The sequence below is a fragment of the Ambystoma mexicanum genome, chromosome 14 (assembly GCF_040938575.1).
Source record: "Ambystoma mexicanum isolate Mex_15411 chromosome 14, UKY_AmexF1_1, whole genome shotgun sequence".
Classification (NCBI taxonomy): Eukaryota; Metazoa; Chordata; class Amphibia; order Caudata; family Ambystomatidae; genus Ambystoma; species Ambystoma mexicanum.
The window spans coordinates 650,364,529-650,390,084 of record NC_090940.1 but is presented as its reverse complement, the minus strand read 5'-3'; the positions used below and the strand labels follow the sequence as shown (position 1 = coordinate 650,390,084).

At 45.1% G+C, this 25,556-nt stretch overlaps 1 protein-coding gene across 16 annotated transcripts in view; it reads right to left on the bottom strand.

Annotated features, from left to right (window-relative positions):
• Window positions 1-25,556, bottom strand: part of KLC1 (kinesin light chain 1) — a 469,931-nt gene that overhangs the window by 261,084 nt on the left and 183,291 nt on the right. For all 16 annotated transcript variants that reach the window (XM_069638172.1, XM_069638170.1, XM_069638175.1 and 13 more), the window contains 2 exons: window positions 23,274-23,504; window positions 13,277-13,355 (listed from right to left, as the gene is read on the bottom strand). In XM_069638172.1, the coding sequence (XP_069494273.1) occupies window positions 13,277-13,355; window positions 23,274-23,504 (310 nt within the window). The remainder of the gene's footprint in view (window positions 1-13,276; window positions 13,356-23,273; window positions 23,505-25,556) is intronic.

The following is a 25,556-nucleotide window of genomic DNA, read 5'->3' as shown; positions in this document are numbered from 1 at the left end:
AGAAGGAAAGGGTGGAGTCGAAGATGACCCAGAGGTTCTTAGCCTCGCAGGTGGGGGTAAGAGGAGGGCCAAGGGAGGCTGGCCAGAGTGAGGGGAAAGGATGGTGAAGGTGTGCCTGAGAGGAGGATCACTGTCTTGCTGGCATTCAGACAAAGATCATTGGCGGCACACCAATCTTGAATGGCAGTTAGGCAATGAGAGATGAGAGAGGGAGTGAGTGTAGGTGGCAGAGGGCAGCCTGAAAATGAGTTGTGTCGTCAGCGTAGCACTGGAAATTTGAGCAGAAAGTGGCAATGCAGTGGGTGAGAGTTGCCAGGTATTGGTTGAAAAGCCAGGGTGAGAGGTTAGACCCCTGGGGAACACCACAGGTAGAGAGGAAGATAGATGAAAGGAAGGACCCAAGTTGGACCTGGGAGGGTCGATCTGAGAGGAAAGAGGTCATTCCTCTGTGTCGACAAGCCATTGATTTATGCTAGGGAATGAAAACATCACCACCTGAATCCACGCCTCACTCTGTTTTAGGCATCTACTCTTCACAGAGCCTCTCTCTTGGCAAGATAATCTACTCCTTTGCTGTGCCAACCAATTTTTCACCGATAACACCCAGGTCATCTTTTTTCCACCTTTACCTCGATCTCTCTGCACGGATGTCCATTTGTTCTGAACAGATAGCACCCGCACTGGATGTCAAATGCTCAACTCCTCAAAAGGGGCAGAATCAAGCAGTCCAACAGATGCCTTCTTCATCCATCAGCTCTGTAGCCGATGCGTATGCCCAGGGGTGAGGTACCCACCGGGTAGTCCTTCAGGAACTTGCAGGGGAGAGCCATATACAGGGGCCGAGCCAATAGAGCACAGGTCAGGATGTTAAATGCCCTGTTCTATGGGCAGCTTAGTTTAGTTTATGACTGAGCCTGGCCGCTTGATTCTGCATACAATGAAGCTACTTGATCTCATTTTCAGGTGCACCATTATAAACACTGTTATGGTAATCTATGTGAGAAAACATTAACACTCCTGCAATTTCCACTTGATTAATGGCTGCAGTGGTGAATATTTTCTTGAGCTCTTGTATGTTTGTATTCTCAACTACAGGTTCAATTTGAGTTATATAAGAAAGCTCTCTGTCGAAAAATGCCCTCCAGATTTATTTTCATTTCTTTGCTGGTAGCCATGTTGGGCTCGCTCAGACACTGCAGCCAATCAACCAATATGGCTTTGCATGGTGGGTGCTTAAGAATCAGCATTTCTGTTTTGGAACCATACATAGAAAGGATGTTTTCTTTCATCCACAGTCGCATCTGCGCCAAACAGTTTCTGCTACTCTGGTTTATTTGTCCCTTCTGCAGCATATTTGGAGTTCGAATAAACGTATCACTTCTGAAAAAGGTCTAACATTGGCACTGAATACAAGTGCTTATTGGGCAAAACATTTTGGAAATGCATAAGAAACTTTCCAGGTTGAAGAAAAAGTAGAAGCAAACCTAAAACTTCGGTACCAGTCAGTAAAGAAGAAGTGGACTGATACACCCATCCACTACTCCAATCTCTCCAACAGGATCTTGTGGTGTATTTTATCCTGAACCACTGTCAGACTATCGCTCACCTTTGCACTCATCGCAATTGACAGGGTACCTGTCCTTTGAAACAAACATACACCACAGGACCTTGCTGATCAAAGCAAGACTACATGTCTTGCTGCTGGCAGCACGGACGCACATTTGGAAGGTGGGAGCCAACCCCTGATGTGTCTTTAGTGCAGTAGAGAGCCTGGCACATTTTATTATCTTCTGCCCTGCTTATGCTGATATAAGAGCCCATTAGTGTGCATTTTAAGAGAAAGTGGCATAAGGCATTTACAGATCTACACTCGCCTTCCTACTGCCGAGTTTGGAGGTGAAAGTTGCCTTTGCTCTGGCCGCCTTCTTAAGCAGGGCATGGAAAAGAAGAGCCAAACTAATGATAGTCTAGCTGTGTCGCTGCACCTTGCACATTGCGTTTTTGTATACCAAGTTAGGCTGCTATCTGTTTCTTCTGCACCTTACGCGAGTATTTGGTACGCTGGGTCAACCGGGGAACCAAGCAAGCGCCCAATGTCGTACTATTTGTACTGTTAAACCCTGCCCTTTTGCGTTATTTGTGATGAATCCTGCAGATTCCTCACTAATTCGCTGCCTAAAGTCTCCTCCCAGGTGGCCAGGGAAAGGCAGACGCTTTCTGATCCTGACCTTGGCGGTAGTGTTCTGCGGGAGGATCACCTGGGAGGAGAAAAGGACCAAGGAATTGGGAGGACTATGTGGGATGAGAAACAGTATTTGTACTCCTCTAGGGAGGATATCTCCACAATGCCAAAAATATATAATAGCTTGTTGCAATAATCAGCTTGCTATTCCACTAGATCCGCCAGCAAATAGAGGTGAAAACAATTATAAGACTCCTGACAAAAATCTTGAAACTTGGAAATCTAAAAATCTCTCCGACGCCCAAAGGTACAGTCAACGAAAGTCTAGGAATAATAAGCGCTTAAACTTAATCCCTACCCGAGAAAGACTATCTAAAACCAAGCAGCTTGTTTCTGCAGAAAGCTATTGCCGGTTTTGTTTAGTACCAGTGGAGCCAGAAACTTTGTACCATCTAATTATGGTATGTACGGCACTGGCTCAGAAGCTAGCCCTATTTGGATCCCTGTTTGGAATTGAAAAGTTCCAGCTTGAGCCTGCTGAAAGATGGGAAAAACTGATGAGTGGACAGGATAAAAAATCAATTTTTACCCTCACCCAATTCATTACAAATATCTTGGACCTGGATAAGATATAGTTTAAGGCAGTGAACAACAGGCTTTGTTTCCACGGATCTGTAATGCGAAGTTAGAATTGGATATTTTTTTTTTGTCTAACCAAAAGAGGCACGTGATTATAATGAACTTTTATATAGAATGTATAATATCGAAAATGTATAGTAGAAAAATGAACATTTTATTGTATAAACTATATCATTTTAATAAAAAAATAAAATAAAATAAAATAAGAGCTTAAAAGAATTGCCTGGCCCTTGTCAAAGTTTGGTGACTAATTCCTATGAAATTCCTTTATAGAATATTGGGAGGAACAAGGGAGTGTTTAAAAATGCAAATCAAGCTTAGAAAACTAACTTTGTCATTAGGGACTTCAGTCCTTTTATTCCCTATAGTACTGGGACGAGGAAGAGGGTTGGAGGGGTGCAATGTTGCAGGAGTAGTCCAATCATTAAAACCAATGACCCACGCCTGAGGGAGACAGAGGTTTAAAAAGCCCCCTCAGGTGCAGGCCCAGAGAGCAGGAGAAGAGCAGTAGAAGTGAGAAGCAGCAGCTTGACTCATGAAAGCAGCCCATATTGAAGCTGAAGGAGAGAGAGGACACTGGGCCCCCTTTGAGGCAGATTGCAGCTGCTGGTCCTGAGAGGGTGGGTGTCTCCTGGAGTCTGAAGGGCAGAGGTGACGCAGTGGGAAGCATGCAGCAAAGACGCTTGCCCATTGGAAACCCGCATTGCAGAGGCTGCGTGGCGGGAAGCGAAGGCAAAGGAAGCTTTCCTTCCCGGGAGGCCGACTGAGGTGGCTGGCGTGCACTTGGGGGCTTCAAGGAGGTTTCTGGTTGATGGCATGCATCAGAAGACCTCCGGAACAAGAGACGCTCCCAATGCAGGTGGCGCAGGCGAAGGCGGACTGAAGGAAGCAGTCTGCCGAGAAGCGACGAGCCACAAAAGCAGACGCGTTCTGTGTGCAGTGAGGGGAATGGAAACGTGTGCTTTACCCAGTGAGTTCACAGGTTTGTAGTGACCCCCGGAGCGCTCCATCCCCGCTCGCATGGCTCAGGCAGACACTCGCGTAGGAGTGAAAGAAGTCGAAAGCTTAATTTTTAATACCGAAATATTGAACAGCAGCAGACGCCGCACTCGTGTAGGAGAGAAAGTGATTCACAAAGTGATTTTGAAGCGCTAACTAGTGAAAGGCAACACATTGTAACCAAGGTGAATGACTGCAGTGTTAAAAGTGTGAGTTGGTGGGAAGCCCAGCAAATTAAGGGGGCGAAATTGATAAAAGCTAAGACCAGCAAACCGTGCCCAAGACAAGAGAGACTACTGGTAAAAACTAAGACCAACAAGCATTAACCCAGACACGAGAGACTATAGGTAAAAGTCAAGACCGACAAGCATTGCCCAAGCCAAGAGAGGCTAAGACTTAGGAAAGCACCATTTAGTCGATATTGCCAAAAGCAGTAGGGGGCTAATGAAAGGTCCACGAGCTGGAGACTTGTTGCCCACACTTTGTGAAATATATTGTGAAAGCTGATAAAAACTTGCATTGCCAAAGCCAAGGGAGAAGCAGAAAGTAACCCTATCCTCGGCAGCCATTGGTTACTGGTATAGTGGGGAAACAAGAGTGGCAAAAATGCTGCCCTTCTGGGGAAGGGATATGCAGAAGGAGAGGAGCATCATTTGTAGAAGAATAGTAAAGAGCACCAATGTGAATATTGTTTCCCCTGAAGAGTTGTCAATACTGAAGGTACAATTTGTTGAATACTGTGAAGTTGTTGTGAACCTCTTGACAGCTGATCTAAACCACAAAGCCACTGTTGATGTGAAATGTTTGAGCAGGTGAGTACACCCCGACGACACAAACCATTGGAGAAGTCGACCTGGCATGGGAGTATACCAGGTGGACGTTGGAGAAGTGCAACAGAGTGGTTCTGGCAGAGACAATTTATGTTGTGTGTGGTGCTAAGAGAAAATCTGAGTAAAGCTGTTGCAACGGAACTATATTTTTTGGGAATTAATTGTTATGGCAAAAATCATCCTGACCAAGACAACTATGGCTGCTATTTATGAACTGAGAACTTCTTGAAGAAGGAAGAGAAGCTTTCTACTTTTTTCTGTGTTGGAACATTTTGCCTACCAGTGGAAGTGGCATAAGACTGTTGCAACTTTTCTTGAAACCCAGGATTTCCCTGTATTCCTTTCATAAACTGTGTCACAGAATCAAGTTAAATATGGGGAAGGGGAGAGACTTTGAACTGTCATGCATTTCCTTATTCATTTGTTGTATGTTTAAGTGTGAGGGACCGATATCCTTTGTTAGAGTGTTTCCTTTAGTTTATTTTAGGCAGGGAAATCCTCATCAGGGTATGGATAGTGAGGCGTTCATCCAACCTTTAAATATAATAAAACGGCATTTGTTGAGAAAACCTTACATGATCCGTCTCACATGTCTGACCCCTGACATATTGCACATCACATTTGACTGCTATTTGCACTTCATGGACATACTTCATAAGCATGCCCAGCTTATTATTTATTTACTTGATGGATTACTCAAAAACCTCTATTTCGTCCGCTAATCTGATTATGTGTCACGACTCGCTCCCTTCGCTCCCGTTCCCGCCACTTGGGGGCATGTTTTGGGGTTTATTCCCTACTGGACATTTCCTCCGAACCTTATGCTACAGTGCTGTGATGAATTGGGAGCGCTAAAACCTTATTTTCCAAGTTACTTCCCTTCCGGATCCATTCCAGGTTTTTGGCAGCCAGCATGCTACTTTACTCAAATGACTATGCTTCCCAGAATGCCTGGCTCACTGCTTCACCTCCTCCCTTGCAGGACAAGGTAGGGTGGAGGATAGGCAACACCTGTGGCTGCAGGTGCAGCAGGCAGCACACCTGAGGGGTGTGCTCGTTAAGCAGCTTTAAAAGCCTCAGTTTACTTCAGTCCAGCGCTGGTCATCGTTGCAGTGTTCCTGTTGTGACTAGTCCCTTGTTCCTTGTTCCTAGCTTTTGTGCCTAGTTCCTAGCTCCTGTTTCTTGTTCCTCCGCCCTGGATTTCGGATTCATGTGCTAAATTGATTTCTGCTTTCTGGATTTCCCTTTCTGTCTTCCTCTGTCTGCAGGCAGCCTTTCTCTGTGCTTTACCCTTTGATGCAGCCCAATGTGCCTGTGTTTTCTATTTCTTTGATGCTGTCCTTTGCTACTAAAAAACTTGATGCATTAGTCTTTCCTTTTTTAGATTTAGTTTCCTGCCTTTTCCCCTTGGATGGGTGGGTAAGGTTTCCTTTTGTGATATCATTTTCCCTGCTCCTGATCCTTACTTCCTATTGGGATCCATGCCATGTTTTCCATTTCTCTTCTGCATTTATTTCCCATTTGATTATTTAGGTGTGGGGTGCTGTAGTAACTAGTCCCTGTGTGAATGCCTTTTGTTTTCCTCACTATTTCTTTATTCACAATTCCTACTTGCTCCTTGACTTAGGTCTTAGGTATTTAGTTATCCTCCACCCATTGCTGTTATAGCCTTCTGGGTCCTTGTTTGATCAACTGGGTTCGTGGGTTTACTGACATTCAAGTGGTCTTTCCGGTTCTCGTGAGTACTGTTTCTAAGTTCCTTATTCAGTATCATCCAGAGTGTCAGCACACAGATCCTGTCCTTGCTTGCCCTCTACGTGGGGTTAGCGCTGTCAGTATCTGTAAGAGCATAGTGGGTAAGGAGTTTGCCGACTTTCCTTTCAGTCATAAGGAGGTTCTAAGTGCTTACCCCACATCCCTTTTCATATATAGGTATTTTTGTTTCACTCTATCTGCACTCCTGGGTTTTAGTATTATGAGTCGTGGTTCTTGTGTGCACGTTGTTTGATTCAAGGTTATTCACTGTGCGATTTTGTGCACATTTCCCTTGCCATATTCGCTGCCTTTGTACTCACCTGATTAATCCTGACATTATGCAACTAAAAAGATTGATGGAAAGTTGATTTAATTAGCTTCAGATGACCTAATTACCGACATGTTGATGTTTGCAGTCTTCTTAAGGTTTTTGTAGCTAAATCTTTTTCATGTCACTTTTTTAACCCGCAGAGAGTTATTAACATCATGTTCTATTTTTCTTTTTAGGATTATGTGTATAAAAACAGTTTTTTGTTACTGTTCCTCATTTTACTGTGAATCCTTTATGGCAATAACGCCAAAATAAAGAACTGAACCACCACTGCCAGGTCCAACAAGATTAGAGCGGCTGGAGTATCTTTGCTCAAATATTCACTATCCTCAAGGATGTTGGATCTACACATAGCCCGAGGATGGAGTCTAGAAAAACCTATAGTTGCTTTGCGATTTCGGATTCCAAAATCTTATATGGGTAGACTAGGTTGGAAATGGTTAACATACTGGAGCCTTTGGATTTTCCAAGGTTTTTAAGAGGAGGGGAGCGAGGACAGTCTGCTTGAAAGCCGCTCTTTGATGAAAAAGGCAGAGCAAGAATCTTTTGGGAGGTTCAATGCCTTCATCTTTGCCACTCCCACCAAGGCTTGACTTTGGTACTTGGTATCAAAGAACGTAAAATGTGCCCCATGTACTCTGGACTGATATTATAGGGTATGTTGATGTTACCAGCTCAGCCAAAACTGTTCCACCAATCTAACATCTTGTTGTCTAAGAATGTGAGTGTCTTCACAAAACTTGGGGTTCGGGTTAAAGTAGCACATGGAGGCTAGCAAAGCACACAAGCCCAATCTTCGGGATTAGTAAACAGTTTTAAAAGAGAAGTTTCAAAAGACCAAAACAATGTAAACATGTTCTACAGAGTTAGCTGGGGTTCATTTCGGGATCTATAGATTTAGCAGATAAGATCTGAAGACTGAACCGTTCACAACTGAAAGGACAGACTAAGCAATTGAAAGGACAACTCCTCCTTTGAGATGTTCCTCAGTGAACAAGGTAAATCATTTCTCAAATAAGAAAGGAGCTTTCATTACAAAGTGTTATAGAAGATCTGTAGCGCTATGCTCACATTGGTAGAAGTCAGAGACCCAAATGAGTTCCTAGGAAATACCAGAAAATAAATGGAGCATCGTTTTCCTCTGAGCAAATAAAAGGAGGGATTCTCAGTTTAGGATGAGGTTTCCTGAAGTAAGAGAGGACACTGGAAATACAGAATGATTGCAGTTGTCTTGCTTTTCATTTCTTCTTTGTGGATCTCTGTGATGAGATCAAAGTGTGTTGTTTTGTTCCATGTTCTGACTGCAGTGATTAATTTAACTCTACTGACTGCACTCTAAGAGGGGTCTGTGGGGCCAGCAGCTCTAGATGAATTCCTCTCGTGAGGACATGACATCCATGCAGAGCTTGAAGTCGCCCAGAAGGAGTACTTAAGTGTGTTGGACCTGAAGGATCTCTGTCAAGTCGAGTCTCCTCCAAGAATGGTGTGTGGTACTGTGGTTTGCTATAGACTGCAAATTATATGAACGAGTGGTTTGCATTCTGTGACTGTCATCTGATCATGTGCTAATATTAGACGTAGGGATTATTTGTAATCTCAATGCATCAAAGCTCTTCAATATATAGGATTGTAATTCCCCATCAGCCATGCTGTCTTTGTGTAGGAACATACAGCCTCGAAGAAGAAGATTGTTAAAGGACCACTTTTTGGTGTCTGGTTCTTTGAGGTGATGAGGGTTTGGTTAGGTCCCTTCATGGCTGCCTTTGAACTTCTCACAAACATATTTATAGGATATTACTTCGTTCTTGCAAGCAATGGGATCTTTTGATCCGATTCCAGCTTTAGTTCTCGTAATCTTTGTATTAGGTGTGCTATTTGAAGCAGTGACACCTAGCCTAATTATGAAGAGATTGTCATTCGGTGATGGATTTCTGCTACAGTTGCAGGTCTCGTCAGACTTGGCTTTAGAGTTAGAATATCCTTATATACTGTGTACGTTACTCTTTCTGTCGATCTATGCATCATACTCTGAAGATAGTAACGATTACTGTTGTTGTACGCAGCTCTAAGTGTCATGGGTTTTGATAGAGGATTGGTTCTCCATTTGGCTCTGGTGGTGATTTAAGTTGACCTGGAATTATCACAGAATTAATAATGCTACACAAATCAGATGCCATTAGTGTCTCCTTAAATTTAGAGGGAGGACATGGGTCATGGGAAGCGACCATAGGCAAGCAGGGTTCCCAATGACGGGTTTGTCTCTGTGTTAATGTCCTGCAGAGGTGACATGATTGCATGAGGATCACCTAGTGGGGCGGCTGCAACCAAGTCAGCTTGAATCTTACAGATTTTGTTCTGAGAAAAATGTAACCAAGTTATTGCAAAGAGAATGAGCTAGAGGTGTTGGGCAGTCAAGAGAAGCGGAGTTCTGAAATCCCAAAAAGGCGATGAAAGGTTCCCGGGCGATATTCTAGCTAGAAAGAAATGTGCTCTTAGAGATATTTCTTTTTGGAGATAAAAATACAATTTTAAGGCCACAAAGTTTGGGGTCAACATATGAAGTGTCCCTATGCAGTTGATCGGTGGCTGAGGGGGGAATGGGAATGGAAAACTCTGAAGATCACCAGCCCCTAGGCAGTTCACTTCACTGACCCTAGGGACCTGGCAGGCCGGCTTTCCAGAGACCCATATTTCTCAGCTCTTAGGATGACGTCAGGACACTGAATTGATCACACTCCACATGTGTATGGGGCCCACCAGAGTTGTAGGATCCAGATTATACCAGCATCAAACACGGTATGTGGTTCATTACCACATACCGTGGTAAACCACATACCGTTACCATTACCAAAAATGCCTGCTGCTTATTCATTCATCTTAAGTCGTGCTAGCCCCAGTATTGATTTCAGCAGGTCGGTAAATGACCTGGCCTTGGAGCCGCCACCTTTGGTGTTCTCGGTTATCCAGTGGAGGCCACTGGGTGCTCCTGGGGTCCAGTCACTTTGCTTGTTCTTTCCACTTCTGCTCCTTCCTTTACCACCTTTCCCTATGACCACCAAAGGTCAGCACGCAGTCCCAGGTAAACTGCCACACTCATCTGCAATGCTTCTTGGCTACCCTCCTAAACTGTGTGTTCGCTGCCCTGCCTCTTAGCTTAACAATTGCCACCCAAATCAGGACTCTACACTTCGTCAGAGTGTGAGGAATGTCAGCACCATCTTGCCTGAAGCCCTGCAGGTTCCTTGTGAGCCAGGACTGCAAATGATTCCCACTTGACCATACCCAAGCGGCCAATTTGGAAGTATTCAAGCTCTGCACCATTTTCTCTCCTGGATCCTCGGTCTGGGAGGATAACTAATGTCTGGTGGCCATTTGGCAAGTGCCCCAGGTGGAGTCTGCACCACAGCTCTTCACATGCATTTTCACTTGTGAGCTGGTTATGCTCCCTGATAGCTCTACTTTTTAATAGTTGACTAGAAATGATAGAAACCACGTTGATTCAGGGTTATATGCCGTGGCCTCCTACATGTATATGCTGTTTACTGTATCAAATGCTACTGGTCTCTCAGGGTTGGTAGCTGGAATAGATCTGTAGTGGTTCATAGGGTTGGAGGCTGTTTCTTTAACAATAAATATGGTAGGTTTCCCAAGTTAAGATGGAGGAATGTTGGGCTATTCTGATTGGCTAGGAGGACAATGGCCTAGGTACCTTGCTGGTGTGCAGGGTTCTATAACTGCCTTTTATCCCTAGAAACTCAAAGACTGGTTGTGTACCATAGTTTTCCTTGATTTTAGGCCCAATTCAGAGTTCAGAAACCTTTCCTCAGAAGTAAGAAGATTTCAGAAGCAGAGTGTGTCATCATCTTGAAGAAATATTGGGTGGGAGCGTTTCGCTTTGAAATTAAATGTTAGGAAGACTGAAGAACGGATTTTGCCAATACTTACAGTAAAGCCATGAAGCGAAGATCATTTTAATTGTTCCGAGAACATTTACGGTGCAAGAGAAGTAATGTAATTGTTGAATGGAAGACCTGTAATCATCCTAGCTCTTTAAGAAATAAGTAACAAAGGAAAAGGGCACATCAACACAGAAGATACATTTAAGAAGCTTCCAGATTTCCTGCCAAAATTTAACAGTAAATGAACATTCAAAAAACATATGCATATACGTGGCGGGAGATATGCCACATGACCAACATTTAGCATTATAATTCGGATTAGACTTAGCCAATTTGGCTGGAGTAATAAATGCTCTGTGCATGAAGAAATAATAGTGTTGTGATATATTTGCTGATACCGATATTTGTTTGATTTTAGCAAACAGACGATGCCATATTTCATCTTCAAACATGAAGCCCAAATCAAGTTCCCATTTCAGACGTATAGGGCAAATCTTAAAATTTGAGGTGAGCATATTGTAAATTTTAGAGGCTCGAAGTTCACTACCTGTGGTAAGGTGCATTAGTCTAAGGGCATCTGGAGTAAGAGTTTCATTGGAAAATTGGGCAAGTGCATCAAGGCAGGAATTAATTAAGTTGTTATAAAATTGAAAGTCTTTCTTAGGAATGTTAAAAGTGAATTTAACAAATGACTTAGCCTTATAGAAATACTATTACAAAGGATCAAAATCATTTACTATGTCATTTCTCTGTGGTTCTTGTTTTATTCAAAGTCTGTAACCTGTTGATATCTGTATCAAAATCAATATTTTAACAATAAAAAATCATTAAAATAAAAAAAAAAAAAAAAAAAAAGAAATAAGTAACAGTTTGGAATTGAGTTGAGTGTAATGAAGACGTTGTTGTAACAGACATCTGCAAGTGTGTACAGTGCGGCGAATGAAAGACAGATTGACATTGAAGATCGGCAATGTATGACATTTATTTTTAACGTGTCCCGAGAGTTAGAGCAGCATACAGAGTGACGCCAGGCTTGTGTACACTAAGCACGCTTCATTCCTCGGCAAATGACTGCTAACATTTGTGCGACGCGTCAGTTTAATCAAGCGCGAGTAACACTGAGTAAAGGCGTCAGCTGTGAAGCGTTTTTTTCAGACACGCGATTTTAATCCAGCTCGCGATCCTGTCCCGTAGTACGCATGCTTCAAAAGAGATTCAGAGAGCGGTAAGTTCAGTGAAAGAAAGTTCATGGAAGCAGAAAGAGGACAGCGTTTTTTATCGGAAGAACGCTCCGTTTATAGTTCATAACTTAGTTTTCAGTTATTTTTAGGTTAAAAACTGCAAAGTGCAGATTATTACCCATTTAGTCTATACAAGTAACTGGAAAATACATTATTTTCAGTTATCCAAGCAACTGCAAATATTAGAAGACATTACTCCCAGTTCTTTCAAAAGCAAGCTGTTAAAGGTTATATCTACTATCAGTATTCTTTTTAAGGGGCAGAGACACAAGGATCTGGTGGTGTTACTCAGTACAGAGAAAGGAAGAGACTAGAAGAATATAGAACTCTAGATCCTGGAACTGTTAAGCTGGGTACCTCTGAACAATCATTTTAAGAAATAAAAGAACGATTATTTTGTCAATATTACACCTCTGAGCTCATAGCAGATGTTAGGCGGGTAATAGAGTGAAAGTGATAACTGTTTTAATGTTGCACTTGCTCCATACAGGGTTTTTGTAATCTGGTGTGTTTGCTTTATCACAGATACCGGTGTTTTCAGAAGATGGAAAGTCAGCTGTATCTCGTTTATCATTTTCTCCACTACCCCTTTCCCTTTCCCTTTCTTGGGGTTCTAAACTCAGCTGTACAAAATAGGATAGAGCAGGAAACTCCTTGTAAGGGTCTGTGGGATCAGCATCAGCCCCTGCGGATTGCGACAAGCCAGTCCTGACATGGTCAAACAAAAAGCAGGATAGTGAAAAACCACTTAATTCGAGAAATGTAGTGTCATCCAACACATTAATCAGTGCAGTTTCAGTACGGTGCTGTGTTAAAACCCAGACTGCACAAATGATTTTCTGGCTTGCAGTGTTAATGGAGAAGGCCAACCATAACTATCTTGCATTTTTGATAGAATTAAAAGGTTTTCTTTTGATTGGCTATCTTTTCTTTAAATTACTTGTACATAGTAATTAACGTATCGTTTTGTGTAGTTCCCTATAACATGTAAAAACACAGGGAAATGTGCAATAGAGGCACATGCAGTGGTGTATAACAGTACACATCTGACCAGAGAGGGAGGATCAAGATAAACTGGGATGGAACAGATTCTTATCAATTTCCACTTATGATAAACAAAGCACTTCTTACAGTCTGACAGAACGCTGACGTTATTGTTCGCTTTCCCCTCATTCAGTCAAGAAGACTGTGTTCTGTTACAGTAATGCTATTAAAAAAGATTTAGTGCAATTCTATAAACATATTGGCAAACTTAAAATAAGAAATTATTTGTAGTATATAATGCTGGAAAATATGGGGAAAACTGTAAAGTCATGTTCTTACAGAGCTGTAAAAGCTAAACCATGTCTGGAAATCCAGGAAACAAAGAACTCTGTGTGAAAGTATGGCAGTGTACTCACTTCCCGGGCCTTGATCATCATCATCATTCGGGAACAAGTCATCCAGACTTTCTTTGTTCGAGTCTGTGTCTTTGTCATCCTTCAGGACGGGAGAAAGACCACAAAACACAAAAAGAATGCATGAATCTTTGTGGCGCTGCCTTTCAAATTTCAAGGACGTTTCTGATTGCTTATGCCATTAGGAATTAGGCGGGCCCCAAGATAACCCAGTTATAAGAAGGCATACACAATAGAGAACATGCTGAAAGTTGTTAAAAAACAGACCTGATAGTATGCGCTCCTCTATCAGCAGAATTAAAATGTAATTAACTTGTTTGAATTTCTATGTTCCACGAGCACCATTAATTTCCCCTACAGAATTAGCACCTGCTTCCGCCAACCTCTTCCTGGGCACATTTTCAATATGGTCACGTGCTGCAGAACAAAACTTTCTTTGGGTCTAGCAACTCAATTTCATCACCAAGTCTTACGTAGGAGTGTGTGCCTCATACACTACACATCCCAAGAGTTTCTAGAAGATCCACATTGAGGCATTAAATGCTGGCTAGTAAATAAGGCTTTATTTTCTGAGCATTTCTTCCCATTGCCAACCGTGCTGGTAACAATGCTACCTCAGTACCTACAGGGAATGTCCAACAGGTGAAAATCATATGGTGATCCAGGGCATGTTTAACCAACTATGGAAATGTGGACATTGATACCTTCTTCCAAGATTTGTCACCACTGATATAGTCCCAGGTGTTCTGCACAGGAGGAAAGGCTACTTAACCAGCATTGGATGTTTCATAGATTCACATGTATTGAATAGTCTCCATCCTCAATTACAATTTACTATTGTCTTAATTATATTTTTAAAAGGGCAGTCATATCACAAAGTTAAATAGTGGCACTTCACAAGGAAAAATAAATTCAGAGCGCACCATGTATTAGAAGAGAGATGGTCCTTGCAAATAGAACGCTCATTTCCCCCCTTTTAGGAAAGTCGAATATGGGTGGTTTTGCAGTGTACTGTACCCCCCACCCCTGTCTTCCGTCCACACTGCTCGTGAATTCCCCTGTGGTGTGTTGTTTGCTTGTTGCCTCCTTCTATGTGAACCCTCCCCCCTGTGGTGCTTCCTGTGGCTGAGCTTCTTTTCCTCCCTCACTCTCCTCTCCTCTCTTACCTCCTTGCACCCTCTATGGTGCTCTCAATCTCTCCCATCTTCTCAAACTGCTACTCTATCTCCTATCCTATCCCCCTCTCCAAGTGTGGAAGGAAAAAGTTCAAGAGGGATATCCTGGTGTCCAAACCAGTCCTCCCTATCGCTGATATCCACATTAGCGCTTCCTCCAGACAGACTCTCACCGACATCCTCTGTCGTTTCCTCTTCTTTCTCCTCTCCCATTAATGGTGGCCCCCGGTGGAAGGTCCTCGTGGCTCCTTCCAATCCCCCAAGACCATTATCAATGCCTATCTAAATGGTACAGTCATAGTCCAGGACCCTCAGCTCAACCTTCTCCTAATTGATAGGCGTTTCCTGAGACTCATCAATTTCCTCCCTCCTCCTGCCACTCCGAGCACCTCTCTGGCCCATCTGCCACTTCCTTCCTCCACCTCTCTGGCACCCACCTCCTCCTTCGCTCTGTCCCCTATGCCAACTCCGCCTACTACCCCTGCCCACTCTCGGGACCTTCTATGCCCTCCTCTAGGTGTACATCACTCCAGCACCCCACCCCGGAAGTCTTTCAAATGTGGAACCTGCTCCACGTAGCTACCCTCAACTCTTACTCTGCTGTCAAACATTCCTCTGACATCTGTCACCTCCTAGAAGACATTGACCTGGATGTTCTCGCTCTCACCGAGACAGGGTTCATGGTCAGCTCTGTCACACATTTTGAAACTCTCCTCCCTGAGGGGTACAAGATCCTCTCCAAGCACAGAACTAACAGGCTCAGAGGTGGTGTAGCCCTGATCTTTCCAGAGTGGTCTCTGCTTCTGTCATTCCTGCGCAGGTCTACTCCGCCTTTAAATGTCTAGTCTGCAGGCTCTCTATTTCCCATGGCCTCTCTCTGACTGTGGCCACCATCTACAGGCCTCCTGGCCAGGTCACCCTCTTCCTCTCAGAATGGGTGACTCACTCTTCCTTTCCATTCTACCCTCTGGTCCCACAAACTCTTCCGGACACACCCTGGATGTTCTCATCTCCTCGGACATCCCCCCCTCTCTAACCCTCTCACCACTCCTCTCTGGGACTGACAACTTTCTGCTCTCCTCTCCTCTCAACTGAAACGTCTTGCCCCTCAAGCAAAGCCTACCCCAGCACTGCCACCTTCCTTCTCAGTCATTCGGCCCATGAAGCGAGTGTCAGTGGATGCCTTCGCCTTACTTTCTCTGCTCCTCCTACACCTGTGGCTTACTAGCACTCAGACACAGCCCTCTTTGACCTGCATCTTTCCATCTCCAACACCCTGGACATCCTTGCCCCAGTCATGAGAATCTGTCTGAAGCCTACCTCCAAGTGCAACTCTTGGTACAACTCCAACCTCGCAACCCTGAAACGCAAGGGCAGGGTGGCTGAGAGGAAGCAGAGGGCTTTGGGCGCATCCTCTGACAAACTGGCCTGCCGCCTGCTCCCAAGGCAATACAGACTCTCTGTCCTCTCCAAGAAGAGGGTCCATATCCACCCTGCATCTCTGCGGCTTCTAAGAACACTGCTGAACTCTTTAAAATCTGCAAGTAGCTGGCCAATCTTTCTGCAGTCTCCACCTCTCTTGTTCCCTCACAGGCCCTCTGTATGACTCAGACCTCTCATTTCACCACTAAAACCCAGGACATCCTGTCCTCACTTTCCTCTACCTCTCTCAAGCCCCCTTTGGCCACCTCTCCTCTTCCTTTTTCCTCCTCTCTGACGACACCTGATGTCTCTAGACAAGTCTGATCTAATAAAGTGTTGTCCAAACAGGTGGTCCCCTTCTCCTCCAGAACCATCAAGGACCACATGGCCACCCTCACTCCAGCCTTGGCTGATTTCTGCAATCACCTGGATCTTTTCCCTCTCTCCTCAAGCACTCCCTTGAGCACCCCCTCCTAAAAAAGCCTTCTGCCGATCCTACATGTCGGGCAAACTGGGTAGACTTGTGGAAAAGCTGGCCATCTTCCAATTTACCCTCCACATTGAATCTATTGGCTGCCTCCATGACCATCAGTCTGGCTTCAGAGCAGCCAGAGGCACGGAAACTGCTCTCCTGAACACCTGTGAACAGCTGCTTTCTAACCTCGACTCCAGCTCTCACGCTGTCCTCATCCTCCTTGACCTTTTCTCTGCTTTCGACACGGTCAATCAAGCCACCCTGATCAACTGACTGCGGGTGAACCTGGGCATCACGGATCAGCCACTGACGTGGCTGACCTCCTTCCTCCTGGACCGTCCTTTCCCAGGTCCAACTTGGGTCCTTTCTCTCCACCACCTCTCTCTCCACATGTGGTGTGCCCCATGGCTCTCACCCTGGCTCTTCAATGTATATCTGGCCCCTTTGGCCCACCTGATCGCCACCTTCTCTTTTTTCAGTGTTATGCAGATGACACTCTGTTTTCTTTCAGGCATCCATCAGCCTCCTCTCCTCCCTTGCTCGTTCCTGTCCATCTATCTGCGATTCAGGATTGGTGCGCCTCCAACAATCTTTGCCTTAATGCCAGTAAGACGGAGCTACTTCTCAATGGGACACCTGCTCCCGCTTTCCCTCTCTCACTCTGGCCGCCCTCCTTGGGCCCTCTACCCTAGTCTTCCTGTGAGGCAAAAAACCTTGGTGTCATCTTCGACTCCACCCTATCCTCACATCAAGGACCTTGTCAAAAAGGCCCACTCCAAGCGGCACCTCCTCAGAGGTATTCTACCTTTTCTCACTTTCCCCCAGAGGCTCACTGTCTCCAGAGCCCTGGTTCTCTCCAGGCTGGACTACTGCAACAGCCTCTTTCTCAATATGCCTACCTCTACTCTTAGCCCCCTGCAACTAATCCAGAACAGGACCGGCAAGACTTATCCTTGGCCTCAAGCCCAGGGAACGTATCTCTCCGGCCCCGAAATCTCTCCACTGGCTCCCGGTGGCTGCAATGATCAAGTTCAAGACACTCTGCATCGTCCACAAGGCTTTCTGGGGCCAGGGCCTGCACTACATCCAACTCTCTCTTCTGAACGACCTTCCTTCTAGAGCCCTTCGCTCAGCTACCTCCAACTATCTGAGGGTCAGACGCTTCTACAGGCAGAGAGTGGGCGTAGATCTCTCTCCTCTGCGGGTGGCTCCCTCTGGAACGGCATCCCTGCCTCTCTCAGACTTGAGCTGGACCACCTGAAGTTCCGGAAGCAGATCTCGATCTCGATCTCTCTCTCGATCTCTCTCTCGATCTCTCTCTCGATCTCTCTCTCCCTCTCCTCTCCTCTCCTCTCTCTCTCTCATCTGTCTGCAGCGCCGACTGGTTGCTTGGTTCCCTCAGGGTCTCACAGGGTACCAGGCCCCTCCACGATCAGTCTTCCTTTGCACTGCCTCCTGGCCTAACACGCACTTAGAGGCTGTAACCCCTATAGCCCCCCTGCCTCCTTGCACTTGACCAGAGCCGTGCTGCCCTGGCTGCACTTGCTCATAGCCATGCTACCATGATCGCACTTCCTCCTTTCCTCTCCATTGCACTTCCCCCCCTGCACATCTTTTGTCCCACTTGCACGATCCGAATGACACAATGCCTAGTAGGATTGTTTGTCTTGTCCTCCCTATGTCTTTGCTCCCTTGTCTTGAGGCGTCTAGAAACACTTGTGTACAGGAACATTATGAATGCCTTATCATATCCTACATCATGTAGGGCAGGAGGTAAGGAGGAAAAGATGGCAGAGAAGTGCAACATATCCCTGGTCCGCAGGATGTCGTGCTAAGCAGAATACTTTCCAAAAGTCACCAAAGCCAGGGGCTGGAAAATTACATGAGCTGCTGCAGGGGGTGGCAACAAATGACACCATGAAAGAGGCTGGGGAATATTAAAGAAAATATATATCATATACATGAGGAGGTGTTCAAGGAGGGTTTGAAATGGGGGCAGAGAAAGGGGGGTGGAGGAACCTCCTGGAGAGAGAGGGCTGTGCTACATGGCTGGAGATTTGGCGAGGAGTGTGTGCAGAGCTGCCATCAGTGTAGCTGGGAGTTGGAGCCGCCGAGAGAATTCTTTGAAGGCCGTGGTTTGGCTCCGGGGTAGTGTCCTGGCAGACATTGGCCGAGACGTACCTAGCTGCAGGGAGGAGTGCTAGCGAGCCAATGGCGGGCAGGCGGCCCTTCTAAAAGGCAGAGAGTCCAGGAATAATTTGCGAGCAAGTATTAATAGGTGAACAATTAATTAGGACGCCTCCTACAGGCTAATTGGCAAGGTGTCAAACTGGTCACGAAGGGCAGCATTTCCTGATATTTTAGGCACCTAAAGATTAATGGAGTAGCCAGAGTCAAAACTTTGAAGGGGAATTTGTCCCTTTAGTGCAAAAGGGGACCTAATCTAACAAACCATCCAATGACAAATAAGGGAAGGAGAATAATCGAGAGCTGAAGTCATAGTCCTATTCTATTGCTTTTCTAACACATGAATGCCAGTTAGGGGCTCTGAGGTTAGAAAGACAAGCGCATATGTTTGAAATGCCATGCTGAAGTAGAGTGTGTTTTTGCACATGTGCCTAATGCAAAAGGTGCATTACAAATGTACTTGTCTAACAAGTGACCTAATTGAATAGTCTGTCTGTTCTTGCTGAGGAGATTGAATATATATATAAAGAGCATACCCGTGAAAGTGTGTAGCGGTCATTATTGTGTCTAGAGCATGTCCTTTTTCTTGCATCTGGTAGTAAATGGGCATTATGAATGAAAGGCACAGTATGAAGCCTGAAGATGCATAGCTAAGGTGGTGCCGAGATATAATATAAGTGGAAGAAAGGAAGAGTCGGTTATTTCTTCCTACACTTTTAAGTCAAAACCTTCCAACCTTCATTCTTTAGTTTTAGCTGGAGTTCATTACTCGTTGTGCCACAGGGAACCAAGATGCACCTCACAGACATGCCTGACAAGGATGAAACATTGCTTGGGTTGCTTGTTTCCTGTTCAGATGGGACGTGGCCTAGCAGTTTGGGCTGGATGCCCATTGCTGGCAGGTCATCAGATGATTTGCATATGGAGTGAAATGGAGTTCCTTGGCCATAAGGCCCTCACCAATATCCCCTGTCCCCTCCGCACACATTCTCTTTTAAATATACTACGATTCAACTCCTCCATCCAGCTTCTTTCAACAGGCTAGCCCTCTATCAAACTCCTTGACCTGTAACTCCTTCTACCCTGACATGAACCTTCCACCGTGAGTCACACCAGCCTTCCCACTCTGGTGGGAACTCTCTTGACCTGGTCTTTCAACTTCCCTCTCCTCTGACCACCCTCTGATCACTCCACGATTCACTTTAATGTATGGGGCCCTCAATCCTCTACTCCTCCTCTCCCCTCTTCAATTGTGAAGAGAGACTTCAAGCAGGACTCCTTCATCTCTTAACTTGAAGCTAAGAGGACCTCTCTCCTGTCTCTCCCTCTCCTCTATCCATGTCTTTTCCATTGACCGTGCCCTTTCTGACATGGACGATGTACTTAGGTCTTTCTTTGATCAACACCATCCTGCACGCACATTCACACCTTCCAGCCTCTGTCCTTTTCCCGAGATTACCTCTGAGATCCAGACCCTCAAAACTGACATGCACTGTGACCTGCGACACTGCTGGACATCCCGGACCCCTACTCTACTTCTAGGCTCTAAAAATTCCCTTACTGATCTCTAACCCGGAAGTCGACACTGCCAAATCTTTCTATTTCACGAACGAAATTTCCCCCTTTCACAATCACCCCCGCAAACTCATCCACCCTCCAAGCTTTGCATACACCTCCCAAGTCAATATGCATTACCTCCTCCACCTAAGAAAATAAATTTGCACAGCACTTTTGCCCTAAAATCTCTACAATGTGTGACAGTCTCAGTGCTCTCTTCTCTCTCCCCCTTTCAGTCCCTCTCCTACTCTTACCTATTTCTCCCCTACCTCTCCTACCGAATGTGCACCCATTCCTTGCAGAGCCACCACATCTTGCACTCCTATCGGCCTGTTTGCACCCTAACCATTTAAAGATTTAGTCTTAATCACCTGCCCTGTCTCTCTGAGCTGTTTAGCCTCTCTCTCAGCTGCACTCCTTCCCGCTGCCTTCAAATTTGCACTTGTCCCACCTCTTTTGAAGAAACCTTCAGCTGATCCAACCGGCCCAGAGAACTATAGCCAGGTGTCGCTACTACCACATTATTCAAAAGTCCTTGAGCGGGTGGTCTTCAACCGGATCACTAAGTACCTAAGCCGGTCAGATAGTACAGCAAGTAGAACGCTCGCTTTGATATCGGTGTAGAGCCTGTTGACGCAGGTTCAAATCCCGGTAGGGTCAAACTCAGCCTTTCATCCTTCCGAGGTCGCTAAATCAGCACCACACACCGTGGGTAATATTAAGCGGTGCTCAGATACCTGAGGGTTCGTAGCGCTATATTAATGCAAATTATTATTATTTTTAGCTTGATAATGGACTTGGAGATCCACTTCAATCTGGCTTCCGTAGTCAACACTCCCCCGAGACTACACTCATGCACGTCTCCAACTTTCTTTCTGATGCTTGTTTAGTATAGTTTGCTACTCCAAACCCTCTACAATCCTCATCCTTTTATAGCTCTCTGTAGCTTTTGAAGTTGTCAACCACTCTTCTCGCCCCCTCACTCTTCAGGACCTTAGGTTACACAAATCTGTTCTAGCCACGATTATCTCCTACATGGCTGGAAGGTCGCTCTTTTACAATCATCCAGAACAAACAACCTCTAACCCCCCATTTCTCTTCCTTTTGGCATCAACCCAAGCATCAGTCCTTTGAGCTCTATCAGGGGCAAAGGCATAGAGGGTGAAAAGTAGATTTCCTGTCCTTTGGCTTTCACCATCACCATTTTCCTGATGTGAGACACATCTTTTTTTCTATCTCGCCTCACTCACTCCTTGCGTAACAGATTACAAACTGTCTGTCAATGGATGGCTCTCCGCTATATCATGCTAAGCTGCTTGAAAATGCAGGTCGTCTTTCTCTGGGCTTCCAATGCTATCCCTTACCCTGCCCTCTCCAGCGCTTCTGACCTTCTTGCTCCCAAGACTCACAACCTTGGGGTCTTCTTTAATAGAAACCTATGATTGCAATCATTAATCACTACCTCCCTCTTCAGCTTGCATCAACCCTCTCAACATTTGGAAAATGTATCAATTTCTTACTCGCCACTCTACGAAAACTCTAATCTCTGCCCTTGTGCTCAGAAAACGTGGCTACTGCTGGTGATTGCTCCTTGGCCTTCCTCCCTCTGGACAAAGTCCTCAACTTTGCTATTTGCACGCTCTACTACCTACTGGAACCTCACTCACTTCTACCTACCAACACCATGCTGGCTGGCTCTCCCTTCACAAAAACAATCTTTTCAAGTTCCTTGTCCTAGTCTACAAACACATCAATGGTCTTGCTCCGCCGTAATTGGTTGACTGTATCTCTGTATAGTCACCATCTTATTCCCCTCCGCCCCTCTCCTGCACTCAGTCTCACTGTCCAATGCCCCCAAGTGCCTCCTCTCGCTTTCGCTCTTCATCCCTGTTCGACCTGCTCCATTGGGTCCGGCTTCCCATCACAATCAAAGCCAGCCCAAAGTCTGGCCTAAACTTCATTTACTGGCCAAACATGGAGCTCTCTCACACTCTTCCCCCATACTCCCTACCTCGTTCCAGCACTGCAACCGGTGCAATATAACAAATTAATTTTGTATCTTTGTACAATACTCCTCTTTAGCTTGCCCGCATAAGATTAATGATACCTTTGTAAATCACCTGCATTTTCACCCCTAGTATATGTTCCACTTTGTTCACATGTTTGTGCTATTGTACAGGAACCCGCCATCTGTAAATATGTTATTCTAAGTCATTTCTGATTGAAATTGACATCCTTCTTCAAATATACACAAATACAAACATGGATGGTCTTGACATATAATGGAGCAGATGGGATAAAACAAACAATGGCATGAAAGGCTGCACAGAGCAATGCCAGATGTTACAATTAACTCAAAACATTCCACACATCGCTTTATAGTTTAAGACATCAACACTTTCTGCCATCTACCACTAACATAGGTAAGACCTGCTATTAATAGTCGCCCATTGCTGTACTCCACATAACCATTAAAGTGCAATGTTCCCTTCTGACACACAAAGCTTGCCTTTCTCAAAATCCTGTTCCTTTCATGAGCAGAATACCCAGTGGTGGCACTCAAGCCCCCTCCGTTACAGTCACTTTACTCTTTCCCTATTAGCATTTTGGTCATCTAATAGAACAGCTCTGTCTTCCGTGCTACCAAGAACCTCCAGCATCCCCCTTATACAACTACCCTCCTGCTCCATTAAGCTTTCACAGTCTCTCTCCAGAACGTGTTGACTTGGAAAGCATCCCCTCCATCAAACTCCAGACCTTATCAACGAGGGATTGGCAAGGGTGCCATACAGTGGATGCCCACCCTTGAGAGAAGGTGGGAAGCCACCCTGCTATGGTATAAAGGGGGCAGCATCCAAATGCATCATGGTCCTAAGGATATACAAAGGATCCAGTCGGTGGCAGTTTATTGGGGTGTTGCGAGTGGCCGGCATCATGACTGGGCTTTTGCCTGACTCGGGCGGACATACTTGTGTTGGAAGTGCCTGCATGTGCCTTCGTGCAGTAGCTGGACATGTTCGTCATCTTTACTGGCATTATAGCCCTGAACTCCCCCAGCGCCAGCAGCACGGCTGATCTCTACCCCTTGCGCCAGGCCTATCCGTGCACAGAGGTTGAAAGCCATACTTGCATTGACATCATGCAAGCAAACCATAGCATATATGTTTCAGAATAGGGCACTTACTGAAGGAGAAATATCGTCGTCATATTTCTTGAGCTGATTCATGAACTCGAGATGCTTCTTCTCCTCCTCCAGCTGGGCCACGGACTGCTCGCTCCTCTGCAGCTTCTGCTGGGTATTGGCCAGCTCGTCCCTCAGCCATTGATTTTCCTGGCAGAGCCGGCGGACCTGCGCGCGCAGCTTCTGCTTCTCAGACTCCACTGCATTTAAGTGATTGGACAGTGCCATCATCACCTGCAAAGTCCAAAGCACAATGCAGTTAGGGTACTCCTTGAGTGCTAAAATAATTGTACTGTGAAAGATGCGTTTCTGGGATAACCAGAGGGAAGACATCCAGTATTGCGGGTGAACAGCAGTAATATCTCATCAGACAGAACACTTACAAAACATATATACACTCAGTACAGCGTGCAAATTACTGCAGGTTGCCTAAAATGTGTTGAATGATTCCTAGATGTCTCCTGCAAGCTAGTTTATATAATTAAAAATAAACAAAAATGAAGCAGACCACAGCTGGCTTCAGTCTGCAACAGTCTTTAAACCCCGCCCCATAATCCTGGCAAAGTCTGACTTCTTAAAATACCATCACACAAGCAAATAATATGCGTAAGGCAGCTATGGGCCACCTGCCACTGCACCTAGCCTATCCCCAATGGATGCATGGCTTTCCTTCTTCCGCACTTACCTCTTCACACACTTACTATGTCTGTCTTGCAGTTCGTCATTACATGGGGAGACTCCCTGTACCGCCCCTTCTTTCCTGACCACCAACCCCAGACTTACCATATCCATTGCCACCATCACAATGTGAAGATGCAGATGAAGTAAAGGTAAGAAGAAGTACATGTCTGACCAAGTGAATGTAGAAAAGAGGTTTTAGGAGAAGGGCCAAACTTCCCACTGACCCAGCACTATCCTCAAACACAAATATAATGCATTCTATCAGGACAGCACAGACCTAAGCAACATATCAGCAAACAAACCCACCATCCTCTCACGAGACAGCTAAAAACACTCATTCATACCGATCACTAAATCTCAGGGACTTTGTCTACATTATCACTCTCAAAGTCCTCACCTTTTAAAAAAAAAAAAAGAGACATTCCACACCCAGTCATCAAACCCACGTTAAACCGTCTCAACCAAAATTATAACTCTACCTGTGACATAATCAACAATAGTGATCACACTGGCACATTCCCATCTTGAAGAGAAGTCTTAGAAATGACTGATTGACCCAGATGAAGTTTCCAGTTAGTGCTCCTTTGGGTATATTCCCTTCCTGGAAATAACTCTGGCGAGAACAAGTCCTAACGGACTTCTCTGCTAACTTCGACTTGCTCGATCAGCAGATTCTACTCTCCACCCTGAGCTCACATGTGCGACTTCTGCTCGAGTCTGTATCCTACCAAGCAAAGTGAAGACCGATCACCCACAATGAACCCCCTAGTAACGTGGACATTTCTGCAGGGGTGACTTATCACCAAAGGTCTCTGATCCACATACAAACCCCGGGGAGTATGAATAGCAGTCAAAGGGGATCCATTCATCAACAAGAAGATGACAACCAACAGTAGATGGGATCCAACAGTAGATGGCAGCCAACAGTAGATGGCAGCCAACAGTAGATGGCAGCCAACAGTAGATGGCAGCCAACAGTAGATGGGATCCAACAGTAGATGGCAGCCAACAGTAGATGGGATCCAACAGTAGATGGGATCCAACAGTAGATGGGATCCAACAGAAGATGACAACCAACAGTAGATGGGATCCAACAGTAGATGGCAGCCAACAGTAGATGGCAGCCAACAGTAGATGGCAGCCAACAGTAGATGGCAGCCAACAGTAGATGGGATCCAACAAGTACAATTGTGGATGCTGGTGATATTCCTCAAATAACAATTAGCTTAAAAAAGGAATACTCACATCATCAAAAGAAACGATTCTACATTCATTCATATAATAAGGTAAGTACCTTCAGAAAGCCAGAGGGAGTGGAAATCCATCAACGTAGAGTGTATTTTACAAAACTTATCTTACCCTCTATATGTACAAAGCCAGACTTATCGTCTGCATCATTCATTTTGTTTGAAGGACCTACCGGAACGCTGTTTGAACGTCTTTATTTCTACTTGTAACATGTTTTTGTTCAATGAAATTAGCCTCGTAACAACTCGCCTTGAGAGATTGCTCACCCGACACTTTGCATTAAGTTATATTTCTCTATACTCAGACTTGACTCGCCTCGTGTTTCTGTCACCCTTATCCAGTGCAGACTTTTAGCCA